At 30.2% G+C, this 25610-nt stretch overlaps 2 protein-coding genes across 2 annotated transcripts; both read left to right on the top strand.

Annotated features, from left to right (window-relative positions):
- The first annotated feature begins 3160 nt into the window (after nt 1-3160).
- On the top strand, nt 3161-3949 carry LOC102607844 (protein SRC1-like). The gene has a single exon (XM_006479090.4). The coding sequence runs from the start codon at nt 3250-3252 to the stop codon at nt 3664-3666; it is 417 nt and encodes a 138-aa protein (XP_006479153.2). The 5' UTR covers nt 3161-3249; the 3' UTR covers nt 3667-3949.
- Nucleotides 3950-12944: 8995 nt separating this feature from the next.
- LOC102607546 (protein VAPYRIN-like) lies at nt 12945-14892 on the top strand. The gene has a single exon (XM_006479089.4). The coding sequence runs from the start codon at nt 13065-13067 to the stop codon at nt 14688-14690; it is 1626 nt and encodes a 541-aa protein (XP_006479152.2). The 5' UTR covers nt 12945-13064; the 3' UTR covers nt 14691-14892.
- Nucleotides 14893-25610: the final 10718 nt, after the last annotated feature.

Below are 25610 nucleotides of genomic sequence, written 5' to 3'. Positions count from 1 at the left end.
GAAACGGTATGTGCAAGTACTCTAAAAAGAAAAGAAAAAAAATATCTAGATGTTTAATGTGTAGAAAATATTCTTTTATATTTTGTCACTTCTTTGAAGTTAAAAAAAAAAAAAAAGTTATTTTCAACAATTTTGAATCGTCAAAGGGAAATAGGCAACGAGATCACTTGCATTGGCTTTGAGATATGTTACGCAAGATTAATGGGATCATGAGATTTCTGTGAGAGGCGTCAAGGCGTGAATCAAGTGTTAATACACATGTAACAGCAGCTTTTGTACATTGCTTTTTACATGTTTCAACGGATGCCGATGTGCGTAGTGAATTTTACAATCGATAACAAAATAGTTTATTAGAGGTGTTTTGATTTCGTGGAAAGTTTTCGTCATCGCAAATGCAAAGACTGCAAATTTGTTCAAGTGTATGGTTACTGAAACAAAGTGCGTGTGGAGCTTTGGACTTTTAGAACTCCGGAGCCACAGCCTCTTTGCTCTTGGGACCACTTCAATATAATCCAGATCCACTATTGTCGGCCTGCGCCCGTGTACTTATCCAAAAAACTGTATTATTATTTTTTTAATTTATTGATTCTAATGTTTAAATTATAACTCAGAGATTATAGATGATATTTATTATCAAATAATTATTGAAATTAATTTATATTAATTTTTATATATTATTATCTAGATTTTATTCTTTTAATATTCTAGAGCTGTCTACTTCACTCACATTTATAACTTATATTGTACGAAAATAATTATTGAAATTAATTTACATTAATTCTTATATATCACTGTCTAGATTTTACTCTCTTAAATATTTTCAAAATAAAAAAGACTATTTCACTTAATTATATATCAATATATCATAATTAAAAATAAATAAATTTTTACATGTGTCGCGGCTCGAACCGCTTAGGACAAGGTTGTGCGAGGGCAAGGTTCTTTGGTCAAGTCTCAAGTGGTTAAAAGACTTTATTATTAAAATTTAAAAAAAAGATGGAAACGTAGCATTGGGACGGTGGGACGTGGGACCATGCCTCCTTACCCATACCAATATTTTCTAAAAGATTGAATACGTACATACTTACATGCATATATATATAGAATTTTAATATATTAAAATCATAAATATACCTAATTTTATAATCTGAATTTATTAGGACTAATTTAGGATAATTTTAAATTATGTCAAAATTGAAAGTTGTAATTACCATAATCTTTTGAATAAAGAAATGGCATTTCTCCCACTAATGAATCTCGCTTGAAATTCAACCTAGCAAAAGCTTCTTTCTTTAAATTGTTGTAAAATAAATAAATAAATAAATAAATTTTGCCTGGGTGAAATTGAAGTGAGATTAACTAGGGGGCGACAGTTCATGTGGAACCGCTTCTATACATTTAATTCCGTTCATATTTGTAACAAAAATATGTTATATCTAGAGGAGAAAATTGAAGTCTTCGCTATGCAGGGAACCGAGGGCACCTCGAGGCATGAGTTGCCATAATGGGGCATGAATAAGCCTGTGACATGTGTAACACTTACTGGAACAATCTCTTTATCTCTTTTTCCATCCCAAAAAGGACAAAAAGAAAAAAAGAAAAAAGAAAAATATCTCTTCTACGCTTATTCTTTGTAATTTCTTTTTCTTTTTCAATTTAAATTCTTTGCACGTCAAAATCCAAGGCGTTGTCATCCGAAGAAAATGGCATTGCCTGCTGCGGTGTTCCCGTCTCCAAGATAAAATTCCTAAGATGTCGGCACCCTAATTTCAACCATCCACGTGTCGAAAAATTACGAGGAAGGGATTAAAGAAGCATTTTCTTTTTACGCGGATATTTATTTAAAGCAACACGGAATCCAAGCCCGACACTTGCTATTATTATTACTCAGTCGAGTAAATAGGGGTGTTGTCGTAAATAGATGCTAAAGTAGGTCCCATTATAACAGATCTTTCTTCTCTCTAAAGACTTGGCCGCGATTGCAGCCACAACATCAGTTGATTGGGCGATACGTGTCAGAACCACGTGATCTCCTCTCAGCGCAGAAGATATCAGTTATTGCCATCAGGACCGCCATGCTTTGTGATCTATCTACGTGTCGGCAATTACAAACTACGACCTTTTTTTTGGGTTAAATTGTTTTAAAAGAAAAACTTTATCCTCATTATGCGGACTGGTCCCTTTACCCATAATCGAACTATGTTCCGCTACGCTTTTGCACATTTTGTATTTATTGTTGCCAAGAGAAAGAAAGACAACGACAATCATATAATCTAAGGAATAATTAAAAAAAAAAAAACACTAACTCACAAAACTTTAACTTTTCCCGTTAATTATCTAATGAATTGATCGACTCGAAAAAAATCGAATTAATTTGATTCAGGAATTAGAAGGTGATTTGCTGCTGCTTTAAATAAATTTTTGAATGATAATTTCTTGAGTGGTATACTCAAAGATAAAGATTCATCACAGACTGTTAACACGGAACTGCGTTTCAACATCTGTTAGTTTAGTTTCGTTTCGTTTTGTTTTGTTTTTTAAAATAAGTAATAATTTCGCCATCCATGACCGTGACTATGGACAACTGATTTTTAACTAACGATATTTGATTGGTCTGACAGGTGTCGATATTACAATCAACTTCTAATTCGCTATCTCTCTCTCTCTCTCTATATTTTCCTTTTTTTTTTATTTGGGTAAAATTAATTAAAAGCAATGAAAGATTAAAGAAACACACTGTTACATGGGACCTTCTATTCGATTAACAAATATATGACACGTATAATTAAATTAAAAATAATTATTATTTACAAAATAAATTTTCCAAAACATTTAAAACTCATTTCGTATAAAATATTATTTAATTATTGTACGATCGAGAATCGACTCCATGTCTAGGATTTCTGGACAACTACGTACAGCAGCACCGGTCCTGATGATGCAACGTGTCGATTTGGCATTGGCAGTATAATTGAAATACCCAAAAAGCCCAAGAAGACGCGTACACGTAATGGGGGCAAAAGAGTAAATAAGGAAAACCAAAAGGATAATCTTATCTTTCCAAACCATAATTTGCCATAAAATGGATTAAAATAATCTATAATCTAATCCTAATTCTAGTCCCTCCTTTTGGAGCCTATAAATACCAAGCCAAGATCACCCTAACAACAACAACAAGAAGAAGAAGAAGATAGCAAACAACTCTTTGTATTGAAAAGAAAAGAAGAGGAACAGTCGTTTTAAGGGAAAATGTCAGGAGTTATTCACAAGATCGGAGAAGCCCTTCACATGGGAGGAGGGCAAAAGGAGGAGGACAAGCACAAGGGTGAGCACCATAGTGGGGACCACCACACTACTGATGTTCACCATCAGCAGCAGTATCACGGCGGCGAACACAAGGAGGGCTTGGTGGACAAGATCAAGCAGCAGATCCCCGGTGTCGGTACTACTGATGTTCACCATCAGCAGCAGCAGCAGCAGTATCACGGCGGGGAACACAGGGAGGGCGAACACAAGGAGGGCTTGGTGGACAAGATCAAGCAGAAGATCCCCGGTGTCGGCGGCGGCGAGGGCGCCGCCCACGGTGAAGAGAAGAAGAAAAAGAAGAAGGAGAAGAAGAAGCACGAGGACGGACACGAGAGCAGCAGCAGCAGTGACAGCGATTAAATTAATTAACTTTTATGTGACGCATCAACATCAGCATCATCATCCATCATCTTAGATTTATTCTATAATAAAAATTTGGTGTGTGTGTGTGTGTGGTCACAGTAAGAGCTTGCTGCTTTATTTTTGGGGTGTCTACTCAAGGTGGTGTTGTGTTTAAATTATTATTGCTTTTGAGAGACTCTGTTTTTTTTTTATTTATTTTGCCCAGTCAGTGTGTAATTTGCCTTTTGTCAATGTGAATTTCCATTATCAATTATATTATAAAAGAGATTAGTTATTATTATTATTATATAATAAGAGGTTAACTCCTCATTTCGTCTGTTTCCATGTCTAACATTTGCGATGCTCACGAATCGGAATCTCATCGAACGACGACAAACACGGAGATCTGCTGCTGCGTTTACTTTTTTTTTTTTTATTTTTTTTTGTTTTCGCTGGATAACTACAAAATCAGACAACTGAAATTTGTTATTTTCTGGTTTCATAATCATCATGACGTCATCTTTAAAATGGGGAGAAATAAAAATAAAAATAAAAGCCTTTTTACGTGTGGCCTGTTGTTTGTCCGGGGCAGTTGAAATCGGTGATTTTTTATTTTATATTTATGTTGTGTACTAAAGAAAAGAGTGTTGTGACCAAAGTGTCCTCAACATTGTGACTCCACGTTTAGTTTGAATAGGTAAACGATAGTGCCACTTAGCTTCTCATCTTTTGACAAATATAAAATTATTAAGGGTGAGTTTGGTATTATATTTTAAATAGTATTTTTCAATTTGTTTTATAAAATAAAATTAATTAGTTTGTGTTAAAAATAAAAGTATGTTTGGTAGTTTATTTTAAGAATAGCATTTGAAAATAAAAAAAAGGTGAAGAGGTGTTTGGTTACTTGTCTATCTGAAAAAGTAAAGATAAAAAGCGAGAGTAGAGAATTATTTAATGAAGTTATTATGAAAGAATAATATAATATAATGAATATAAATATATATTTTATATTATTAAATAATTTATCTATTTAGTTATTATATTATGATGTATTAGATATTATTATAAATGCATATAGGTTCGAAGATATTTTAATAATTTCTTAAAAACTTTTAATTATGTAAATAAATTGTAGTTATAAGATAATATTAATTGAGAAAATCTTAAATATTTCATAATTATCATATATTTATTTATATTAACTGTCAAGATGTAACTTTATTATTGATATATTTTCATTAATATATGTATGAAAGTTTGTAGTAATTTTTAAATAACTGCATATTGGTCGAACAATGTAATAATTTAGTATAATAATTATATGATATTACTTTTTATTTAAAATAATTTGGGAAATAAATAAACTATTATTTTTAAATATTTGTTATAATAGTTTATTTATTAGATTATTTCTTTATTAAATGGGCCCACGTAATTTATTACACCATGTTATAAAAGTTAAGATGGTAGGGCCTTGGCAGAGAGTAAAAGTGAAATAAAATAGAGAACCCAGTATAACTAGGGATGGTAAAAATTCACACGGGGACGGGTATCTTCGGAAATTTTTTTCATTTGGGGAGGGTATGAGGATAATTTCATACTCAATTTCTTATTCGGAGAGGGGACGGGAAAATTTTTTTACCCAATTTTTTATTCGGGGAGGAGACGGGAATGAGGTGGAATCCTCATCCCCTACCCATTTTCTCATTTTAATTTTTTAAAATTACTAGTAAATAAATAATAAAATTTAAATTATAAATATTAGTAAAAATAAAAAATATCAAGATATTTATATTATTAAATTTTTAAGCCTAATTAACTGATTAAAGTCCTAAATTTTTATTTAGAACATTAAAAAGACCGAGTAGATTCTAATAGCCAAACATTTTTTTTAATTTTAATATTCTTTAAATATTTTAAACTTAAATCTATTTTTTATTTATTTTTAGATGTTATAATTGCCCACAACGAATCACAATTTTAATATCTAATCTAATCTAATATTTGCTTTTGATTTGCTCCGATTTAACTATTGTGTTGTAAAGTAAATAGTCCACATTTATAAAGTGTCTACGCCACCATTGAAAAAGTTAATTTTGAATCTAAATTCGATTTTATTTGTAACAATTTTGTATTAGATTATTAATTTGTTCATGATAGTTTGTAAAATAAGTTTGTATCCCTTGCATGTTGTGTACTTACTAATTTAATGTATGTGACTTTTGTAATAAATATTAATATAAGATATATTTCGAACTTTACTTTTATTTGAATTTTTTATTTTAATATGATTAACTCAAAATCGAAAAAAAAATGTATTAGTTATTCGGGGATCGGGGACCCTCGGGGATCCCCTGTTATTATTCGGGAAGAGAATGATGATTTTCTCAAATAATTCTGACAGAGACGGGGAGGGGACGGGGACATACGTAAAATATCAAGGATGGGTACGGAGAAATCGGTCCCCTCCCCTCCGCTCCCCATTGCCATCCCTAAGTATAATAGCGTTTTCTTGTTTCCTTTGTTAACATTGAAAAATGAAATTTTTTTGTTTTTAATCACTGTACAGTTTTCCACCAAAATGAGCTCACCAAACAAGTTTTCTGCATTTTCCTTTTCATAAAACGAAAAACAACAAATTGAAAATGGTACTAAATGCACCCTAAATTTTACATATTTTAGTTTTAGTGGTATATAATTGCAAGAGTGTAATTGATTAATCGATTTAGATTAAAGCATTGAAATTTTTAAAACAATCCGAATCGTTTGAATTTGATACTGCATCTTGAATTGTATTTGATTAAATTTTCTATTTTCATCGATTTCAATATACTGTCGTCACATAAATCTAAAATCTTCGGAGTTAGAACTCATTATTTTGATCTTTATAAGGACAAAACTATGTGACTATGATTTGAAGTTAAAACCAATCTTAATAATTTTTAGTTGTAAATTTCTCAATTTACCTATCATCAGTTGAGTTGGTTTTTTAATTAAGTTATTGAGGTTTTCTTATCAGGTTCTTTATTTTATTGTCAAAATAAATTAAAAAAAAAGTGTTATAATAAATAATAATGATATTCTCACCATAGTTAACTCTACAGTTAACGTAGAACATTGTGTTTCTAATTGTGGTGAGAGTCTCCACGCACACAAGAGACACAGCTTACCTCACTCACACAACACACGCATTCTCGCTCACACTCATGCCAAATCTCACTTCACTCACAGCGCCACGAAACTCACCTCATTGAAGCCACAAATCTCACCACCCAATTGGTTCTCCCTCACCACGCTCCATTCTCACTATTGGCTCTCTCTCTTTCCCCTAGGAGTGGGCACGGTTCGGTTCGAAATTAAGTAGAACCGATTTAAATCGGTTATTTTATAAAAAGAACCGAATAAGAACCGAACTCAATAAGAACCGAACTCAAACGGTTCTTTTCAGATCGGTTCGGTTCGGTTCGGTTTTTTCGGTTCTTGGCCTATTGAGCTTATTTTGAATTTTTAATTTTTTAGTCCATTGGGCCTCATGAATGTAATAATTTTTTTCAACAATTAATTTATTCTAATTTTATTACAAATATTAACAATAAATACAAAGTATTCAAAACACATTTTATCACTAATATCTTACTAACTATTAATAAGATACTCCCAAAATATGAAATATTAAAATTTCAAAATACATAACCAAACTCCAATACTCCATCTATATAAACATAATCATAATGTTATAAAGAGAAATAACACATGTTTGATTTGAATAAAATTATTAACACATGTTTGATTTGAATAAAATAAAAAAATAATTCGGTTTTTCGGTTCGGTTTTTCGGTTCAGCTAAGTGAACCGAATACCGAACCGACATTTCAGTTTTTTTTACAAACGGTATATTCGGTTTTTTAAATAAAATAAAAACCGAACCGAATTAGAAAAAACAGTCGGTTCGGTTCGGTTTTTTTAACACTACGGTTTTTTTGCCCACCCCTACTTTCCCCCATCAATTGCACCTTGCTCCCTCACAACGCCTCAATATTTGGACTGTCTTGGGAAATTGACTTGTGGCTTCACTCATCGTCGGTTGTTGTAATCAATTTATAGAGGTAATTTGCTTAATTAATTCCAAATTTGGTTGTTTAAGATTATGAATTTGTGAAGATTCAGCCGCCATTGTGTTAAACAAGTGAAGCTTACATAGGATATGAATAAGATATGAATTATTTACATATATTGTGACAAAAATGTCCATAAGATTCTTGTATTTTGACATGAAGATTGCGTTTACATTGCATTTCTTTTTTATTTTTTTAATTTAGCAACACACCATTTATAATATAAATTCAAAATAAAACAAAATTTACTAAGCATTTCATACATACAATGTCGAAGCTTTTGGTAGCTTCTTCTATTCAAGTGGGCTTCCTACTGTGATCCACGGCTTCTGTGGATATTTACAGAGTGACCCATGGTGAGAATCTCATTTTTTTTTAAAGCATAAATAAGAAATGTTTACATGAGGCGATGTGCATAAGTAGTATTATATGAAACAAAAACAACAATATCATGAGTAATTTTTTTAACTTGCATATTTTTATAGACAGTATGAATATGATAATTAAAAAAACAAAAACACAAACTTCACAGTGCCCGCATTCCTCTTTTATCCCTCAATAGACATCGTCCACACCATGTATTATTATTATGTAAATTAAAGAAAAAAAAATCCACATTTTTTTTTCTTATTCTAATTTTGTAATTCGGAAGTTGAATCAAACAAACTGCATGTTCTGAATTTCTAAAGCCTCCACACAAAAAAAAAAAAAAAAACTGTAATGCTCATGGACTCGAACAATGGGCCTTTTTGGTGGGTATAGAGTCTTTTAGCACCCCTATAAAATACTTGTAAATCCCCCTCCATCTAAAAACACCTGATTAGAGTCCAAAAAATTTACATCACCCCCATCTCAAATCTCATTGAACCCCTGTGAAGCAAAACACTATTTTATACAATATTTTTTTTGAGGTACATAGTATCTCCAAGGACTTCCAATACGCTATAAAACTGCGACCATGTTTCAGTTATTTATTTGATTAATCTCAATAATTATAATACAGCAGATCAAATTAAAGGGACAATACTCATTTATTAGAGGCACTTATTCGTCAAATTTTAAAAATTAACTTTTAGTTGGCATACTCTTAGAATGCTAAACTTACCCTCAAAGGCCAAAGCTTCCTCTTTGTTTCTTCACTCATTCATGGCACCAAAACACCCAAGCCAAATTCTTATATGCTTTCAATATCAGTTTGAATATTGTTCCATAAGAGTTCTCCCCATTGTACAATGATTATCCTCCATACTTGCAAATTATCTATCAAATCTTGATAACAAATTAAGACGTAATTTTTTTTCTTCTTCCCCTTCTCTCTCTCCTCTCTCTTATCTTTTTTTTTTTCTCCCTCCCTGGAACCATAAGCAAATGTAAAGTAATAACATATGAACTTTTTCCAGCCATGGGGAGATACATTTGCCTTTAATTTTTTGGATGAACGCATTGTATGGGTGTCCAGAGTAATTTTTTACTTATTCATATTAAAATGTCCTTAATGGTTGATGACATTATGGGTAAATTAGTGAAATAAAATTTAAAAAAATTAAGAGCGTTCAAAGCCTTTTTTTTTTTTTTTAAAGTGCAAGTAGTTGCACCCTCAACGTGAGTTTATTTTCTTTTATTTTTTGAGTTTCTTGAACTTATATATGTTGGATTTTATTAAATATTTCTATGAAGTTATTTATTAAAAGCATTGTATGTAATATTAAAAAAAAAAAAAAGATACAAACAAAAATTAAAGGGACAAGAGTTGAGATTAAGATTGGAGATTAATAATATTCGGCCAATTATTCCACGCAATGCAAATGGGAACGAACCGTAGCATAAACAAATTACACAAATCCTAGAGAACTGAGTAGAACGCAACATCACCTTCTAATTTCTTGTTAATTTTTCTGACCATGCAAAGGTGTTTATTTGTGAATGTTAACAGTCGCATCGAAGCCAGACACAAATATTCCTTCTTTTGATTTGGTTTATGGGAAAGTACGGCCATAAGAGTAGTTTGTCTGAAAGCTTTACGTGCTGTTTTTATATTGACGGGTTTTCAAATAGACAAATGCTACGTACATTGACTAGATTTTTTTTGCCCCAAAAAAACTCACATTTGCGCCCATTTCTATTTAACAATATAGAAAATTGTCCGTCTTCCCATCATAAGTTTCAATTAATTTTTTTTTAAGAGAAGTATTATTGTGAAACTAAAGTGAAAAAAAAAAAAAAGGAAAAACAAAAACAGAGAGAGAGAACAAATTATAGCTATTTTAAGAGAAAAGCTTCGATTCAATGAAACAAACCTATTATGTCATTTTAACAACACTCATCAATGCATTAATAATTAATATTATTTATTTATACTGTGACCATATCGATCCTAGAATAATCCTTCTGCCCTCATTATTATTATTATTATTTGCTTTAAATAAATATATTTTGTTTGGAATAATATTAAGTAAATATTATGCCTTTTCAGCTGCTACAATCGTTGCATATATCAAGACAGTAAGATTTCCAACTGGCTCCAATGCAGCTTTTATATGCGTACATTAATTCCCTAATTTTTAAATATTATAAAAACTTTACGTATTAATAAAATATGGTATGTTACTGTGATTTTAAAATTAACTAAAAGTACAACAGCTAACAACCTTCCATAAATTATTTATTTAAGGAGATTGATACCTTCATTTACATTTTTAAATAAGACATTTAATTGTAACTTACGCCACACACAACAACAGTAACACATTAATGAAACTTGTGTAATTTGTGTGTGTGACGTAAGATACCTTCACTTACATTTTTTAATATTATTAACTGTCTTTCTGCATATTTCATAGGACTTTATTGTCCCTTTAACGCTAAAATTTGAACCCAAAAAAAAAAAAAAGTGGTTGGGTGTAATAGGGATAAATTTTTTCTGTGAATATTTTAACATGTATTATTAGAAAAGAATAAAAAAAATTATAGGCTATTTACTATATTTTGTTACATAATCTTACAAACGAATGAATATGCTTTTGGTGTTATTAGGATGAGAGATCGTAAAAACCGAAGCTAGAAACTTTGATCGGTGAAATTTCGAATATATTAAGATGAAAGGGTAGGGTGCTACTAATTTAATTTTATCGGCAGTTAATTCCAATGAAGCTTTGTTGCAATTCAGGTCCCATTTTTCAATTTGTCCTTTATATGTATGATTTCTCACAAATCCGTTTACAATTTTGTAATTTCATGATAATCAACTACCTTCTACTTCAGTGTTTCAAATTTTCATGACAAATTCTTAATAATAAAAGTAGTATAAGAGCACATATGGTTATAAATTCTAATTAATGAAGCTTTATTAGGTTTTTACATTTTTTTATTCTCATTTCTCCTTGACATATTCCTTGTGAGGAGAATATAAACTTGTTTGGAATTTCCTATAAAGTGCTGATCATTTTTTTTTTGTGGAATATTTACTAATTAAACAAAGACGCGCTATAAGTTAAAATTAGTTTTATGGGGCAAAATCTAAATTAGATTTGATATGTCTTCTAACTTTATAAGCGTCACTGTTACTAAATTAAAGAAGGATTGCTAATTTGCTAAGGTCTTATACTCTTTCCTTGTCTCATTCAGTGGATAATTTTATTGGTTGTAAATATTTTCCAACTTCATTTAACTTCAAAATTAGCCAATACCGAGAAACCAAGAACTTGTAATTCTTTGATCCACAATACAATACAACAGCTACAATCACTAAGTTTCCGTTTTTTTAAAAAAAAATTTATTCATTAATTTAAATTTCCAAGTTTCTTGTATATTTTTCAAGTTATGTATTATCACTGACATTACCATGGGTGGACCTAGTTAAGGTCAAGGACTCAAGAGAGGCTTTAGTCCTTTATGCACTATTAATTTTTTTTTCTTTTAAACGTGCCCCAAATCTCTTATGAAAGAATTAACTAATAATAATTTGGATGCACTTTTAATATGTTAAAAAGATTTGTAATTTGTGGTAAAAGTGTTATTTAGTAGTTTTGGAGACTTGATTCAAATCCCCAGTCACATAATTTTATTTTTAAAAATATTTTGTGAAGATTATTTAGAAAAAAATATAAATGATACTTTTACATATGTGGTTGTAATGAGCTCAGTATTTAAAATAAGTATTTTATTACTATTATTTTAAAAATTTAAAAGAAAATAATCGAATTTGAGACTGAGAAATAAGCACCCCAAATTGAATTAAATTTTTTTGAGATAAGCCCTCCTAATTTGAGTGTTTGGATCTACCACCGGACATTACTCTATTTCTTTTGTACATATTAGAACTTAGTAACATGAAAAATATGAGCCGAGATGTGTAAGGGCCAGCACGACACAACACAAAAAATACCATATGAGCATCAAGAGAGTTCAAATGAGCTTAGGTTAGAGTCACATCTTAAGCTCCAAAACAATAATAATCGGATTAATTTTTAGCCGAGTAATTCGGCTTAAAACACACACACACACACACAAAAAACCTAAGCTTTTTTCAAAATTTGATACTTTTCCGCTTAATTATAATTATGTATTTATTTATGGGGCACAAATCCAATGGCATAAGCAAAGCAAAATGAAACTGCAGAAATGCACCACTTAAACCAATAAAGAAAAACTAATCCTGCTAAGAAAGAAAGCAACTTGTGCTGACCAAGTGCTCGAGCAGCTACTGACGAAGTAGTCACCGTAGTTGGCCACGTAAATGACTGTGCCATTTCGGCTTCTTCACAGACACAAAAGTGACATTATTTTTAGTGAATTAATTTAATTAGTAAGCCCACAAAACAATTCACACAGGCCACGTCCATTGTCCAATTTCACACTGTAATCATTGTTTGAATTTCATATTTTATACATTTGGCAACATATTCTTACGAGTTTGTCCAATGATTCGCCTTTTACTAGAACAACAAAAACTGGCTTTGTTTTTTAATGATACAATTCAATCCTGAAAGTGACTTTGCAGAAGCCACTCCGAAAATAACTTCAGGATTTCTTTAACTTTCACCACTAACACAACTGTATACACACTCCGGACGCCGAACAGAACAAGTCTCATTGTTTTTAACACAACCACGTGGCAGTCTCCCATTAGAGCCGGCCCTCTCTTCTCCTTATATTACAGTTGATTACACCAACACTTGCAGCTCTTACAGTTACTCCTCTAATTCCTCCCCATGCCACCAAAAGTGAAGAAAATAAGCCTGAATCAAAAAGTTCAAAGAACCCCTTTCAGTAGTCCTTGGGAAACGGAGAGAAAATTAATCAATGGATAGGCTTGTGAGCTTGGAGCCGTCGAACCTTGTAGCTATCAGAATTGAACCAGGGCAGAAATGTTCCGGGGAGCTGACTCTCCGCAATGTCATGCACACGATGCCTGTTGCTTTCAGGATTCAGCCTACAAACAAGGCTCGTTATACTGTGAAGCCGCAATCAGGAATCATATCACCACTCGCAACACTAAGCGTAGAGATTGCGTATCATCTCCCTCCAGGATCGGTTCTTCCTGATTCTTTCCCTCACTGTGAAGATTCCTTCCTCTTGCACAGCGTTGTTGTTCCTGGAGCTGGAATTAAAGATGCAACGTCGACGCTTGATTCCGTCCCCAGTGACTGGTTCACAACGAGGAAGAAGCAAGTGTTCATCGACAGCGGAATCAAGATCATGTTCGTTGGGTCTCCTGTTTTGGTTCTGCTTGTTAAGGATGGTGAAATGGATGAGTTAAGAGAGGTTCTTGAGCGGAGTGACCCGGCTTGGAACCCGGCTGATTCTGCCGATGCGCAGGGACAAACGTTGCTTCATATTGCTATAGCTCAAAGGAGGCCTGATATTGTTCAACTTTTGCTTGAGTTTGGGCCGGATGTTGAGTCTCAAGGCAGGTGTGGCTGCAGTACTCCACTTGAAGCCGCGGCTGCTGCAGGGGAAGCACTTATTGTTGAGCTCTTGTTGGCAAGGAAAGCCAGCACAGAAAGATCAGAAACATCAACATGGGGGCCAATACACTTGGCCTTACGAGGGGGCCATTTGGAAGTACTAAAGCTTCTCTTAATCAAAGGTGCTAATGTTAATGCTTTAACAAAAGATGGTAACACAGCTCTGCATCTCGCGGTTGAAGACAGAAGAAGAGATTGCGCGAGACTTCTGTTAGCAAACGGAGCAAGGCCTGATATACGCAACGCTAGAGACGGTGACACGCCTTTGCATATCACCGCAAGCCTGGGATATGAGCAAATGGTGAAGCTGTTATTGCAGAAGGGTGCTAATAAATATATTAGAAACAAGAGCGGAAAGACTGCTTATGATGTTGCTGCTGAGTGCGGTCACTCCCGTCTCTTTGACGCGTTGAAGCTTGGTGACAGCCTGTGTGTTGCGGCTAGGAAAGGGGAAGTGAGGACTATGCAGAGGTTGATTGAAGCAGGCGCCGCGATCAATGGGAAAGACCTACATGGATGGACTGCTTTGCATAGGGCTTCGTTTAAGGGAAAGATTGAGGTTGTGAGGATGCTGATTGATAAAGGGATTGATGTTGATGCTAAAGATGAAGATGGGTACACAGCTTTGCATTGTGCGGTGGAATCTGGCCACACAGATGTGACTGAATTGCTTGTGAAGAAGGGAGCTGATGTTGAGGCAAGAACAAGTAAGAACGTGTCCCCAATGCAAATAGCTGAGTGCTTGCATTATGCTGGGATTTCAAGGATTTTGATGCATGGTGGTGCAACAAAAGATGGGATTCAACAAACGAATCTGAGGCAAGTTTCAATTCAATTTGGAAATGGAAAGGTTGGAAGAGATCAGATGGAGGGAAAATTCGGAATGAAGAAGAAGAAGCTACCGAGACCAAGAGTCATGCGCGGGAGCTTTGATAGATCTATGCCTCTGGCAGTTCTTTGATTAGATCATGATACAAGCGCTTTTTGCTTCTTCTTTTTTATTGGTCTTTTTGCTTCTTCATTCATAAATATTTCCAACAAAAATTTGATTCTTTTTTGTTTTGGAATAAAGTTGAGGGAGATTAGATTAAAGAAGAAGTTGTAGATCCTTAACATGTGTTCATTTTGTAATTTGAATATAACCTACACACACACACACACACACAAAAGTTTTCGTCATGTCTTAAAATTGCAAAGTTTATCAATAAAATTATCATTCATGGGAATTCTCTTCATCATTTTTTTTTTTTTGAAATTACAGAAAACTCAATTGGTAGGATGTTCAAGATCTAATTCAATTTAATCCAATCAAACCAATAGATCTAATCTAAACCAATCTAACTTTTGTCGGATTGACATTTTGATTAGATTGATTTAGATTGCAAAATAAAATAAAATAAAAATCTAATGTCCTTTGATTGGTTTAGGTATTTATATGTTCAAAATAATCCAATACCAACCAATTATTTTTTATTTTCTTTATGTATTTTTTAGAAAAGCTACAAGTCACTTTTATATTTAACTTGCTAAAAAAATAAAACTTATTTTTCTATAACCATCAATATACAATAATAATATAGAGTACAAACTACAAGTCTCAACCAACATTTACTTTTAGTATTCAAATTTCAATTGTTTTTTTTTTAATGAAGTACATGAATCTAGAAATATTAAAGGAGTTAATATTTTTTATTTCTTTTTTAATTACTAGGAATGATAACTGTAGAGAGCAGTTGATGATTATTTGTAAATTTTTATTTTAATTGAATTGAAATAAATTGAATTCGACCTTTTATTGGTTTGGATCATAATGGATTTCTATCAATGATTGGATACAAAATCGAATGTGTGACCAATTGGACATGCATTGGATAAAATCTAATGGATTTGAATTATTGAACACCCCTACTGATTAGTAAGGACATTACTTCTTATCATTTTTATTTATAATAAAAAAAAATCATCAATAGATGAAAGAGGAACTATTGCGTAACAAAAGAAGAAGAAGAAGAAGAAGAAGAAAAATACACCTAATTTGAGGTACATAACATAACCATTCTTACCTTGCACATGAGGCTAGAGTAACAATGAAACCCACATGATGATAATGATGACCATTTAGGATAGACAATGCTACTTTGATGCATCAAGTGTCTGCGTTTTTTCATCTTTTTGTAAACTTTCGATGCCAAAACTCTCACTTAACCTGTAAAACTTTTAGCATAGTTTTTAAAAAATTCTTTTATTAAAATTCTTTTTGATTATATATGTAATTTTTTTTTCATTCACGAGCACTTACGTCATCAAGAATTTTGAGATTAATTTTAACCTCGATGGAGATGAGATGGTCGGAGATATTGTTTATGGGATGGTGGGTTGACATTATTAAACAGAAATTAATTGTAGTGACCTAAAGATGGTGACAACTTATAAGTTTCTTTTTTCAATAATATTGTTATCAATGATGAATGGTGAGGATGGTGGTGGAGATAAAATGAGATAAATGTCTGATGGTTAGTTGATAATACATAAAATTAATTCCGAATTTAATTAAAAAAAATATAGATCAACAAATATATATAAATGTACACATGACCATGTATTAGTTTTGTCAAATGATTATCTCAAAATCATTTTTATCAAACATTATTAATCTTAATTTTGTAGTTATACTTTTTCTCTTCATAACAATTTCAATAGTCTCAAATTAAAAGAGGCAGTTGGGCCAAATTGGGCCTAGTTTACTCGCACCTCTGAACCTGTTGACTTTCTTATCTTTTTCACCATAAGTTTTTAAATTCCGAGAAAATGTGCATCTTGGCTCATATAGGAAATGACAGAAATATACAGTTATGTTAAAGCAACTGAAAATGTTGCAGGTGACCCTTTTTACACAAGATATGTGATAGCACTTTTATTCATAGATAATTTCTAAGTTAAAACTCCAAAATTCATTTTAAAATTTAATACCTAGATTTGGTTAAATTCATAAATGAACTATAAAACATCAAAATTCATACCAGAAGTATTAATTAAGTCTTCTGGGCACAAATTTCATTTATTTAAATTTAAAACAAGGGGAGGTGTTCTGCATGATGATTGATGCATGCCATCCACTTTGGCTTAATTACCTGTTTTATTATTAATTAATTACGAGATAATTATACTGCTAGAGATAAAATAAAACATCATGATCGTGCATGATCTTCCCTTTTGTTCTAAAATATTGTTGTATGTGTGTCTTTACGGCAATGTGTTAATTTCTTATGGGAATAATGAATGAACTATAATTAAAAAAAAAAAAAAAAGGAAAAATCTTAAAACGGATAAATAAACTATAATTAAAGTTATTCTCATGATCACGTACATGAATTCAAGCAGAAAGGAATTTATCTTACCTCACGTGAGTTTCGTAAATATTGCAACATTTTTTTTCTGAATTTTCAATCAATAATCTCTTGCACTCTACAGGTTAAAAGAGGGTTTGTAAATTTTGGATATAAAATCTTATCTCATGGCTTTGGTTTTGACTGAGATATACAGTGTTAAGGGTTGAGATGGAGGTGAACTCTCTCATGTTCTTTACAAAGAGAGTGACGATTTTGAAGTAAGTAAGACAATGCTCAAGCCAATTAAAAATTATTGGTTTGGTCAGTCAATATGGATTTTTATTTATAGTCTCAATTGGAAGCTATAGCTATTAACTTGGCACGACTCAACTAATTAGAAGAGTTTATTTATATATATATATATATATATACATAAAACTTTTTTATTGCGTACATACAGTAATTAATTAACTGAAATAAATATTTTATTTTATTATCTCAATATAATAATAATAATCATCATCTCTTTAAATTTAATAATTTTATTTCCTAAATAAATAAGAATATTTTTGAATTTTTAGAATATTTGTGAGGATATATATATGGATTGCATTAAGTATAAAACTAATTTTTAGAATTAGATTTTGAAAAATTATTCCTTTTTTACTTTTTAAAATATGCTGTAAAATGAGAGATTTTGGTAAAAATAATTTTTAAAAATTTTATCAACATTAAAATTGACTTTTAATTTTTTTAAAATTACTATTAAATTTAAAAGCAGTCCCAATCGGGCCTTAAATCTAATCAATAATACATTTACCGTTGTTTTGCACTCAAAATTAGCCATTATTTATGTAAATCCTCATTTAGTCTTCGACAAATTAAATATTTTTTCCCCTTAGAAACGACAACAATTTCTTTCTTCTCGAAAATCTCCGACGTAAGCCGTTATGGCTGACAAAAATCCACACGGGTCACGTGTCAACTTGCCGTAAGTTGGCGCCAGGAGAAGCGCGTGATGAGAATTGCCACGCCAACGTACCACGGACAGCAGCCCGATCGTGCGTGCCCCTCTCTACAGCAACGAATCTGAATCTGGACCTATTTACGCTTACATTCAAATCTGAATCTGGACATATTTACGTTTACCTGAACTCCTCAAGGGGCTTCTGGCATCAGCACAGGCTAACCACACCTTTTCATATTAAAACACATTGAGTTGTGCAGCATGCATGGGATTGGAGCACTGGGCCAGCGATTGCACGTGTAATGAATTAATGATCTAATTAGAAAAATTAATTGGTTGGTATACTTGGTAAATTAGAATATTAAAAAAATGACAATATTTTATTTCTTTATTAGAAAAATACATCACCAGAAGTCCAGAGTTGACACCCTGACTTTGTGGGAATTCAAATGCCTACACCATTAACAATCAAATAAATAAATTTATTAATTTTTTTTTCCAACTAATTGATCGTGGACAAATATGGTAAATATGCACATTTATTTAATAAAATCGTATTAAATAAACATATGTTGAATTAAAACAAAAAAAATATAGTAAAAACTCTCAGGAACTGCTAATTATGTAACTTTAGTGACAAATTAGGTTAATATATTTATGTATAAAACTTCATTGCATGGACAACAACTTTATGTCGACACCTTAGTTTGTGAAAAACAAACTTGATACCACAAAAATATCAGAAAGTTATATTTGGTATGAACTTGGAATTCTTTGCTTTTAGAAGCATCTCTCAGCCACGCATGTCCAGGGCCATACTAGCAAATTTCACGTGCGTCTATGCCACGCTGGATGGAAATTTGCAGCAAGCTCCTTATTATTTCATTAAAAAGAAAAACAACTAAATATATAGAAGTTTCATTTTGTTAGCATTCATCATGCCTGTTGCAAAAAGGATTAGAGGTGATAATTTGCGGCACGACCCATCAACCCTATACAAGGTTAATGAGTTGAAGTTAACTTAGGATGATATATATTATTATTAACTATCTTAAATTTGTATCACCCATTAATTAATCTTATTAGGTGTAAATATGAAATTTTTTAACACATGAGTTTATTCATAGCTCAATTAAAGTTTTGAGTCATTTTTTTTTTCTAAACCTTCTAGAAAATGTATTGAAAATATTATTAAAAAACCTAAAATTTTGAAATGTATTAACAAATATTACATATGCCCTGGTGAGCAGCTGCCGACTCGCTTATACCCCTTAAGTTTCATAATTTTTCATCTAATAATAAAGTTTTTTATTTTATTTTCAACTATGTCAACAATTAAGCTCTTTTTTCTTTTTTTAATTCGAGTTAGAGACTTAGTTTATAACATGCTTAAATTATATATTCATTGAATGAATTGAAATCATTAGGGGGCTATAATGTTAGTACTACTTTAACTTAGTATACAAAAAATGTTATGATTTGGTCTTTTTTTTTTAAAAAAAAATGTTAGAGTGAGGATATTTGCACTGCACAAATGGTGTAAATCCACCCCATTTCAAAGAACTATTTACAAAATTTCACATTGTTTTTTAAAATTTAAATAGGGAAAAAGTTTAAACAACTAAACAATTATATTATTCATGTAGTCAATAAATTTCATGTAATTAAATATCGTAAATTTTATTTGTCAAATGCATTTTATTAGTTTAATTAAAGCTCAATGATCTTATTAATAAGGATTTAATTGGTTAATTATTTGCATTTAATCTTAATTTGAAACTATTAAAACTAATGGGCTTTTTTATATATAATTTTTTTAAATGGAGCTGACTTTACACAATTTAAGAGATGAAAATATTACCGCCCATCAATATACTGTAACATTGTCCATATTATTAGAACGTTGCAAAATGATACAATAACAATCAATAACATTCCACAATTCAATTGTTAATTTCCTTCACAATCATATTTGTTTTTTTTATTAAATCAAATAATTCAATTATATCGCATTCTCTATCACCAAAATAGAAAAAGAATTTCATGCATAATTTTTTAATATACAATTTTAATAATTTATATTTATTGGATTGTTGTCTTTCTTTTATTAGTATATGTATTTTACTAAGAGTTTTAATATCATGTTGCTTAATATATATGTTGTTTTTACTTCTTTACATAGACCAACATTCACAAATACTTATCATAAATTTATAAATTACTTTAGCTATACTGTAAAAACAATTAGCTTTGGAGAGAGTCAATTAAACATTTGTTAAATTTTATTTTTAAAAGTGTTGTAACTTTTTGAAAAACAATCACATGTGTTTAGTAAATCTCATTTTTTAAATGTTGTAAGAATGCAAATAACTTAAATAGACATAAATCTATAAAATTTTATTTACACATGCATTTATAAATATGTGTATATAATAAATGATAACTAAAATAAATATTTTTATTTTATTGATTGTATTTTTTTGGTTATTTGAATCTAATTAGTAATAATAAGAATCTCTTTAAAAATAATGATTTTATTTCCTAATTGAATAAAGATAATTTTGAATTTTTATAATTTACATGAGGATATATATGGGAAAATAGAGAATCTGTTTAACGTTTGATAAATTTTATTTATAAAAGTGCTATAAATTTCAAAAAAGTCCCATGTATTTGGTAAATCACACTTTTAAAATGTGGTAAGAATGCAAATGTATAGATAGACATAAATCTACAAAATTTATGTACATATTCAATTATAAATATGTGTATATAATTACATTTTATGTATGTAAATATATATATATATATATATTTATTTATTTATTTTTATTTTAGTAATTGTATTTTTTCGTTATCTCAATATAATTAGTAGAATAATAATTTATTTAAAGAGTAATGATATAGCCACAAACTCTTGTACAAACTTATTTTGTACAAATTAATGTGACTTAATAAAAGAGTAATGATACAGCCACAAACTCTTGTACAAATTTATTTTGTACAAACTGACGTGTCATTAATTCATTGGTTGAATGAAAATATAAATTAATAAAAACAAATCATGTGGGCCAAGTGATATTTAATTCAACCAATCTTATCATACCACATCAGTTTGTACAAAATAAGTTTGTACAAGAGTTTGTGGTTGTATCATTACTCATGATAAAATTGGTTGAATTAAATATTTCTTGGCCTACATGATTTATTTATATTATTTTATATTTTCATTCAACCAATGAATTAATGCTACGTCAGTTTGTACAAGAGTTTGTGTCTATATCATCACTCTTATTTAAATGTACTGACTTTATTTCCTAATTTAATAAAGATAATTTGAATTTTTATAATAAATGTTAGGATATATGGAATTGTATTAAGTATGAAACTAATTTTCGAAATCAATTTCTGAAAAACTGCTCTTTTCATGCTTTTCAAAATTTACAGGAAGATAGGGTGATTTTTCTTAAAGTAATTTTTAATTACTAAAATTAACTTTTAATTTTTCAATATCATTTTTTACTAAAATTAGCTTTTAATTTTTCAATATCATTTTTAAGTCTGTAAAAAACAATCGGGGCCTTTAAATTTCTATCTTGATCTCTATTTTATAATTTGAACTTCTTCACTAGAAAGGGATTTATCCAAATTAATATGGAGCATCGCCCCCACTTCCTGCTAGTTTCTAATCATTACAACCTAAAATAAGATTGCCTTCCATTAGTTAGATGACAGAGTGAAAGATTAATTAATTTTGCAGGTAATAAAATTGGCCATTCAATACATAAGTACTTTTTGTAAATAATATATCCTACCACTGTATTATTGTTTATGTGAGAGGAATAAGTTACAGCTGGTTGTAACTCAGTTGAATCCATAAATTTATAATGTGTTGAATCTGTTGATAAAATACTTATGTATTGAATGACCAATTTTATAGATCCAACTAAGTTGAATTTTGGTTCCTACTTCAACTAAATTCCTTTCCAGCAAATGATTTGGCTTTGACAAATCCATCTCTATTATGTCATAATCAATGTAAATTATCATTGTCATACATTTTTTCAGTTAATCATGGAATCTCTCGATTAAAGTACTACGGATGGAAATGATTATGATGGATTGCTTTGACACTTGAGTTAGAATGTCTTTTTTTTTTTTTATTTGTATGGACATTGTTAGAGTTTGTGTTGTAATGGGGTTAATACTTAGTACTACTAATCTTTTTTTTTCTTTCTTTGAATTTACTTATTGATATCGTGCTTGTAGAAGTTTGTTATTAGAATTTTCTTATTTATTGATAAATAATGATTTTTATGATTAAACTTTATTTTAATTTTATAGTATTCTTTAATTTAAGGATTAAGTTATTGTAAAATTTGTTATTTATAATTTTTATATTTTAATATCAATTTAATAAGTAATAACAATTAATAATTATTATAATTTTGATAAAATTAAATTTCTCAAAATAAAAAATATTTTGATAATAAAATCCAAACCAAACCCAAAATGGTTGGTTTAAAAACAATTAATAATTATTATAATTTTGATAAAATCTAAATGAGTTGCTTTAGGTTGGGTTGAAAATATTTGAGTTAATTTAAGTTGGACCAAATTTTTATAGTTTGATTTAACCAACCCATGAGTTATGTTAAAAATATTTAAATTAATTTAGATTACACCCGAACTTTTATGATTTGATTTAAATTGACTTAAAATTCAATCTAAATCAACCCATGCTCACCCTAGCGGTAGAAATAGAACTTATATGATTTTTACGAGAAACGTAAGTTACAACATGACTGTAACTAACGGAGCTAGCTACGTTACAGAAACTGTAACTAACAGAAACTGAAATGACAAGCGAATAAATTAGATGCTACCACGTGTAGCAACGCGTGACATATTGACCGGTAATTATCCGGTTAAAAGAAAACCAACGAACTTCTAATGCTTGGGCAAGGATTAATTTCATATTTACCCCATTATTATTGTTAATCCTTAGCACACACTAACTTTGATGTAAGCCATCAACCCCACCCCCAAACAGTCAAATTGTTGTCCTACACTCCTACGCGGTTAAGTTCAATTACTGGCCATTTCTCACTAGCACAAAGACATTATTACCCTTAATTAAACATCAGGTCAATGTACAAAAATAAACATAAATTTATTTTTCAATTTATTTTTATAAAAACTAAGATTTATGTAAATATATAGAAATTTATTTTTTTATAAACTAAAATTTAAACAAATTAGTAGTGTAATTAATGAATAAAATTATATTTTATGTCATATGAATATAGGGGTAAATTTTATTGCATGCTCAAATTTACCAGTTACTGTTAATCAAATCTTGGTAAAGCATCTTTTTCTTTTCATTCCTCTTTTTATGATTTTTTTTAAATTTCTTCTTCAACTCCTTAAGGTTTTTTTTCCGATGAATCTCTCAAAAAACTACTTTAGAGTTCAAATTAGAAGAATACACTCATATCAGAGATTTTTTTAACTCTAATAGTGGTGGGTAGAGGTTTCGATAGCCCTATAGCGGTGGTTTCTGTGTATGTTCTACAAGGAAAAGTTTTGTAGGGCAACTTGTTATTGGGGAATTTTTTTTATTGTCTACTTGTTTGTATTTTTTTTTATTTTTTGTTGTTTTTATGATAGCTTTAGGCGTTCACAAGGGGAATTATTTGAATGATATTGATTTTGGTGAAGACGTTGCCTTGTGTTTTGGCTTATAGCTTGCTAGTAAAATTGATTTATCTCCATTGATTGTTAAGTTAGATTCATTATTTGTGGTGTGTCAAAGTAGGATTTTTAGGTTCATTGTATCTCAAGGATTTAACACTGTACTTTGAGTTGGTCAAATTCTTTTATAAGGAAAGATTTTTATTCGACTTGTAATCTTTAAATTTTTTAATGATATGAATTGCAATAGTTTCTATTAAAAAAAAAACTCTTGGCAATTCAAACAATCATTACTCCAACTTCACGCAATTAGTTTTTCAGTTAGCTTGAATAGTTGATAACAATTGATTGATGATTGTATATATTTGCCATCAATATTATTAAATGTCAATAAAAAGACAAATACCGTTTGGTGAATTTTTTTTTTAATTGCATAGATTTTGCATAAGAAGATTAGAATAACATATTCTTATACCTTATTAATATATTTCAAATTCACCGAATAATTAAAGAAAGGGCGGGGTTCTTTAAACCCCTCAAATTTCTTTCTAAACCTATTTTAAAAATAAACCCATAACTAAAATTTCAAAATGTTAATTTAATTTCTATTCATTTGAGAATTTCATAAATAACTCTTAGTAGAATATCTATGCATTAATATTTTTCTAATTTTTCTTGATTTGAATTAACAAAGAGACTTGACTTAGTCATTTTGAAAAACGTTTGACATCATGCAAAGATAAATTTCAATTAATCATCTTCAATCAAATCTTCTTTTAATTATAAATCAATTTTCTAGGTTGATATTTGCACTTATCATTCTTTTTGAAGGAGAGAGGAACTTGTGCGTTCCCAAATATTCCTTCAAGAAGTCACAAACCAAACGATTTACTTGTGTTTATTGTTTTACATAAATTCCAGGAATTGAAAAATCAAGAGATAATTTCATCTTGTGACACAATTTTTTTAAAAACCCACAAAAAAATATTTTTGATATACCATGTATGCAATTATAAGAAACTATTTTATCTGTAAATTTGAATTAGATTTCTCTCATCAACTATCATATTTTCAATATCAAACTAAAAAAATTCACACTAGTTTAAATTGATGGATGGTGAAATATGAAGTGATTTTGATACTGACATGTTTATATAAGTAATTCTATCAAAGGATATTTTAGAGAAAAAAATATGTGGACTAAAGATAAACTCTAGTTTGGTTAGTAAAAAGTTCATTTTTTAAAATAGTAAATGAGTTAAATATGATTTTAGAATTTTTTTGTTAAAAAAATCTTACAACTAAATAAAAATAATTTTGATTTCACTGAATAAAAAATAAATTTGATTACTGAATAAAAAATAAATTTGATTACTAAATAAAAAATAAATTTGATTTTACTAAATACTCATATATTTCACTGTAAAAATTGACAAGTTATAAGAGATATTTTACCTGATCAATTTAATTCAATTGAGGCATGATAGTTTTTTAATTCAATAGTAGAAAAGTTAACTGGTCGGTTATGTGGTTTTACATAAAAAGTTAATGGGTGCATATTGATATTTGTCAAAATATTTGGGTGTGCATGAAAATGAACCCTTCTAAATGTTAAAAACGGTTGCCCGTGATTAATTTCTATTCTGGCCTTTAATCCCAACCATCCAATCTCAGTCTCTAGATCCAACGAATAAAAAATGCATGGCTGTTAGAGATGGCAAAAATATCTATCCGGACCGGATCCGGACCGGACCCGGTATGTACGGTCCGGGTAAAACCCGGACGGATGGAAGGAAGAAGCAGGTCCGATCATTGAAAATCAAAGCCCGATTGTTTCCGGGCACGGGTTCGGTCACAAGCACCAAGAACCCGGAACCTGGACTGTGCTCGG

This window comes from Citrus sinensis, chromosome 3 (genome assembly GCF_022201045.2).
Source record: "Citrus sinensis cultivar Valencia sweet orange chromosome 3, DVS_A1.0, whole genome shotgun sequence".
NCBI classification, from domain to species: Eukaryota; Viridiplantae; Streptophyta; class Magnoliopsida; order Sapindales; family Rutaceae; genus Citrus; species Citrus sinensis.
The sequence above is the reverse complement of the archived record's forward strand: the minus strand, read 5'-3'. Positions and strand labels throughout refer to the sequence as shown.

Bases quoted from the DNA above. Each gene is read 5' to 3' on its own strand.
- LOC102607844 (XM_006479090.4), top strand. From the start codon at position 3,250: ATGTCAGGAGTTATTCACAAGATCGGAGAAGCCCTTCACATGGGAGGA.
- LOC102607546 (XM_006479089.4), top strand. From the start codon at position 13,065: ATGGATAGGCTTGTGAGCTTGGAGCCGTCGAACCTTGTAGCTATCAGA.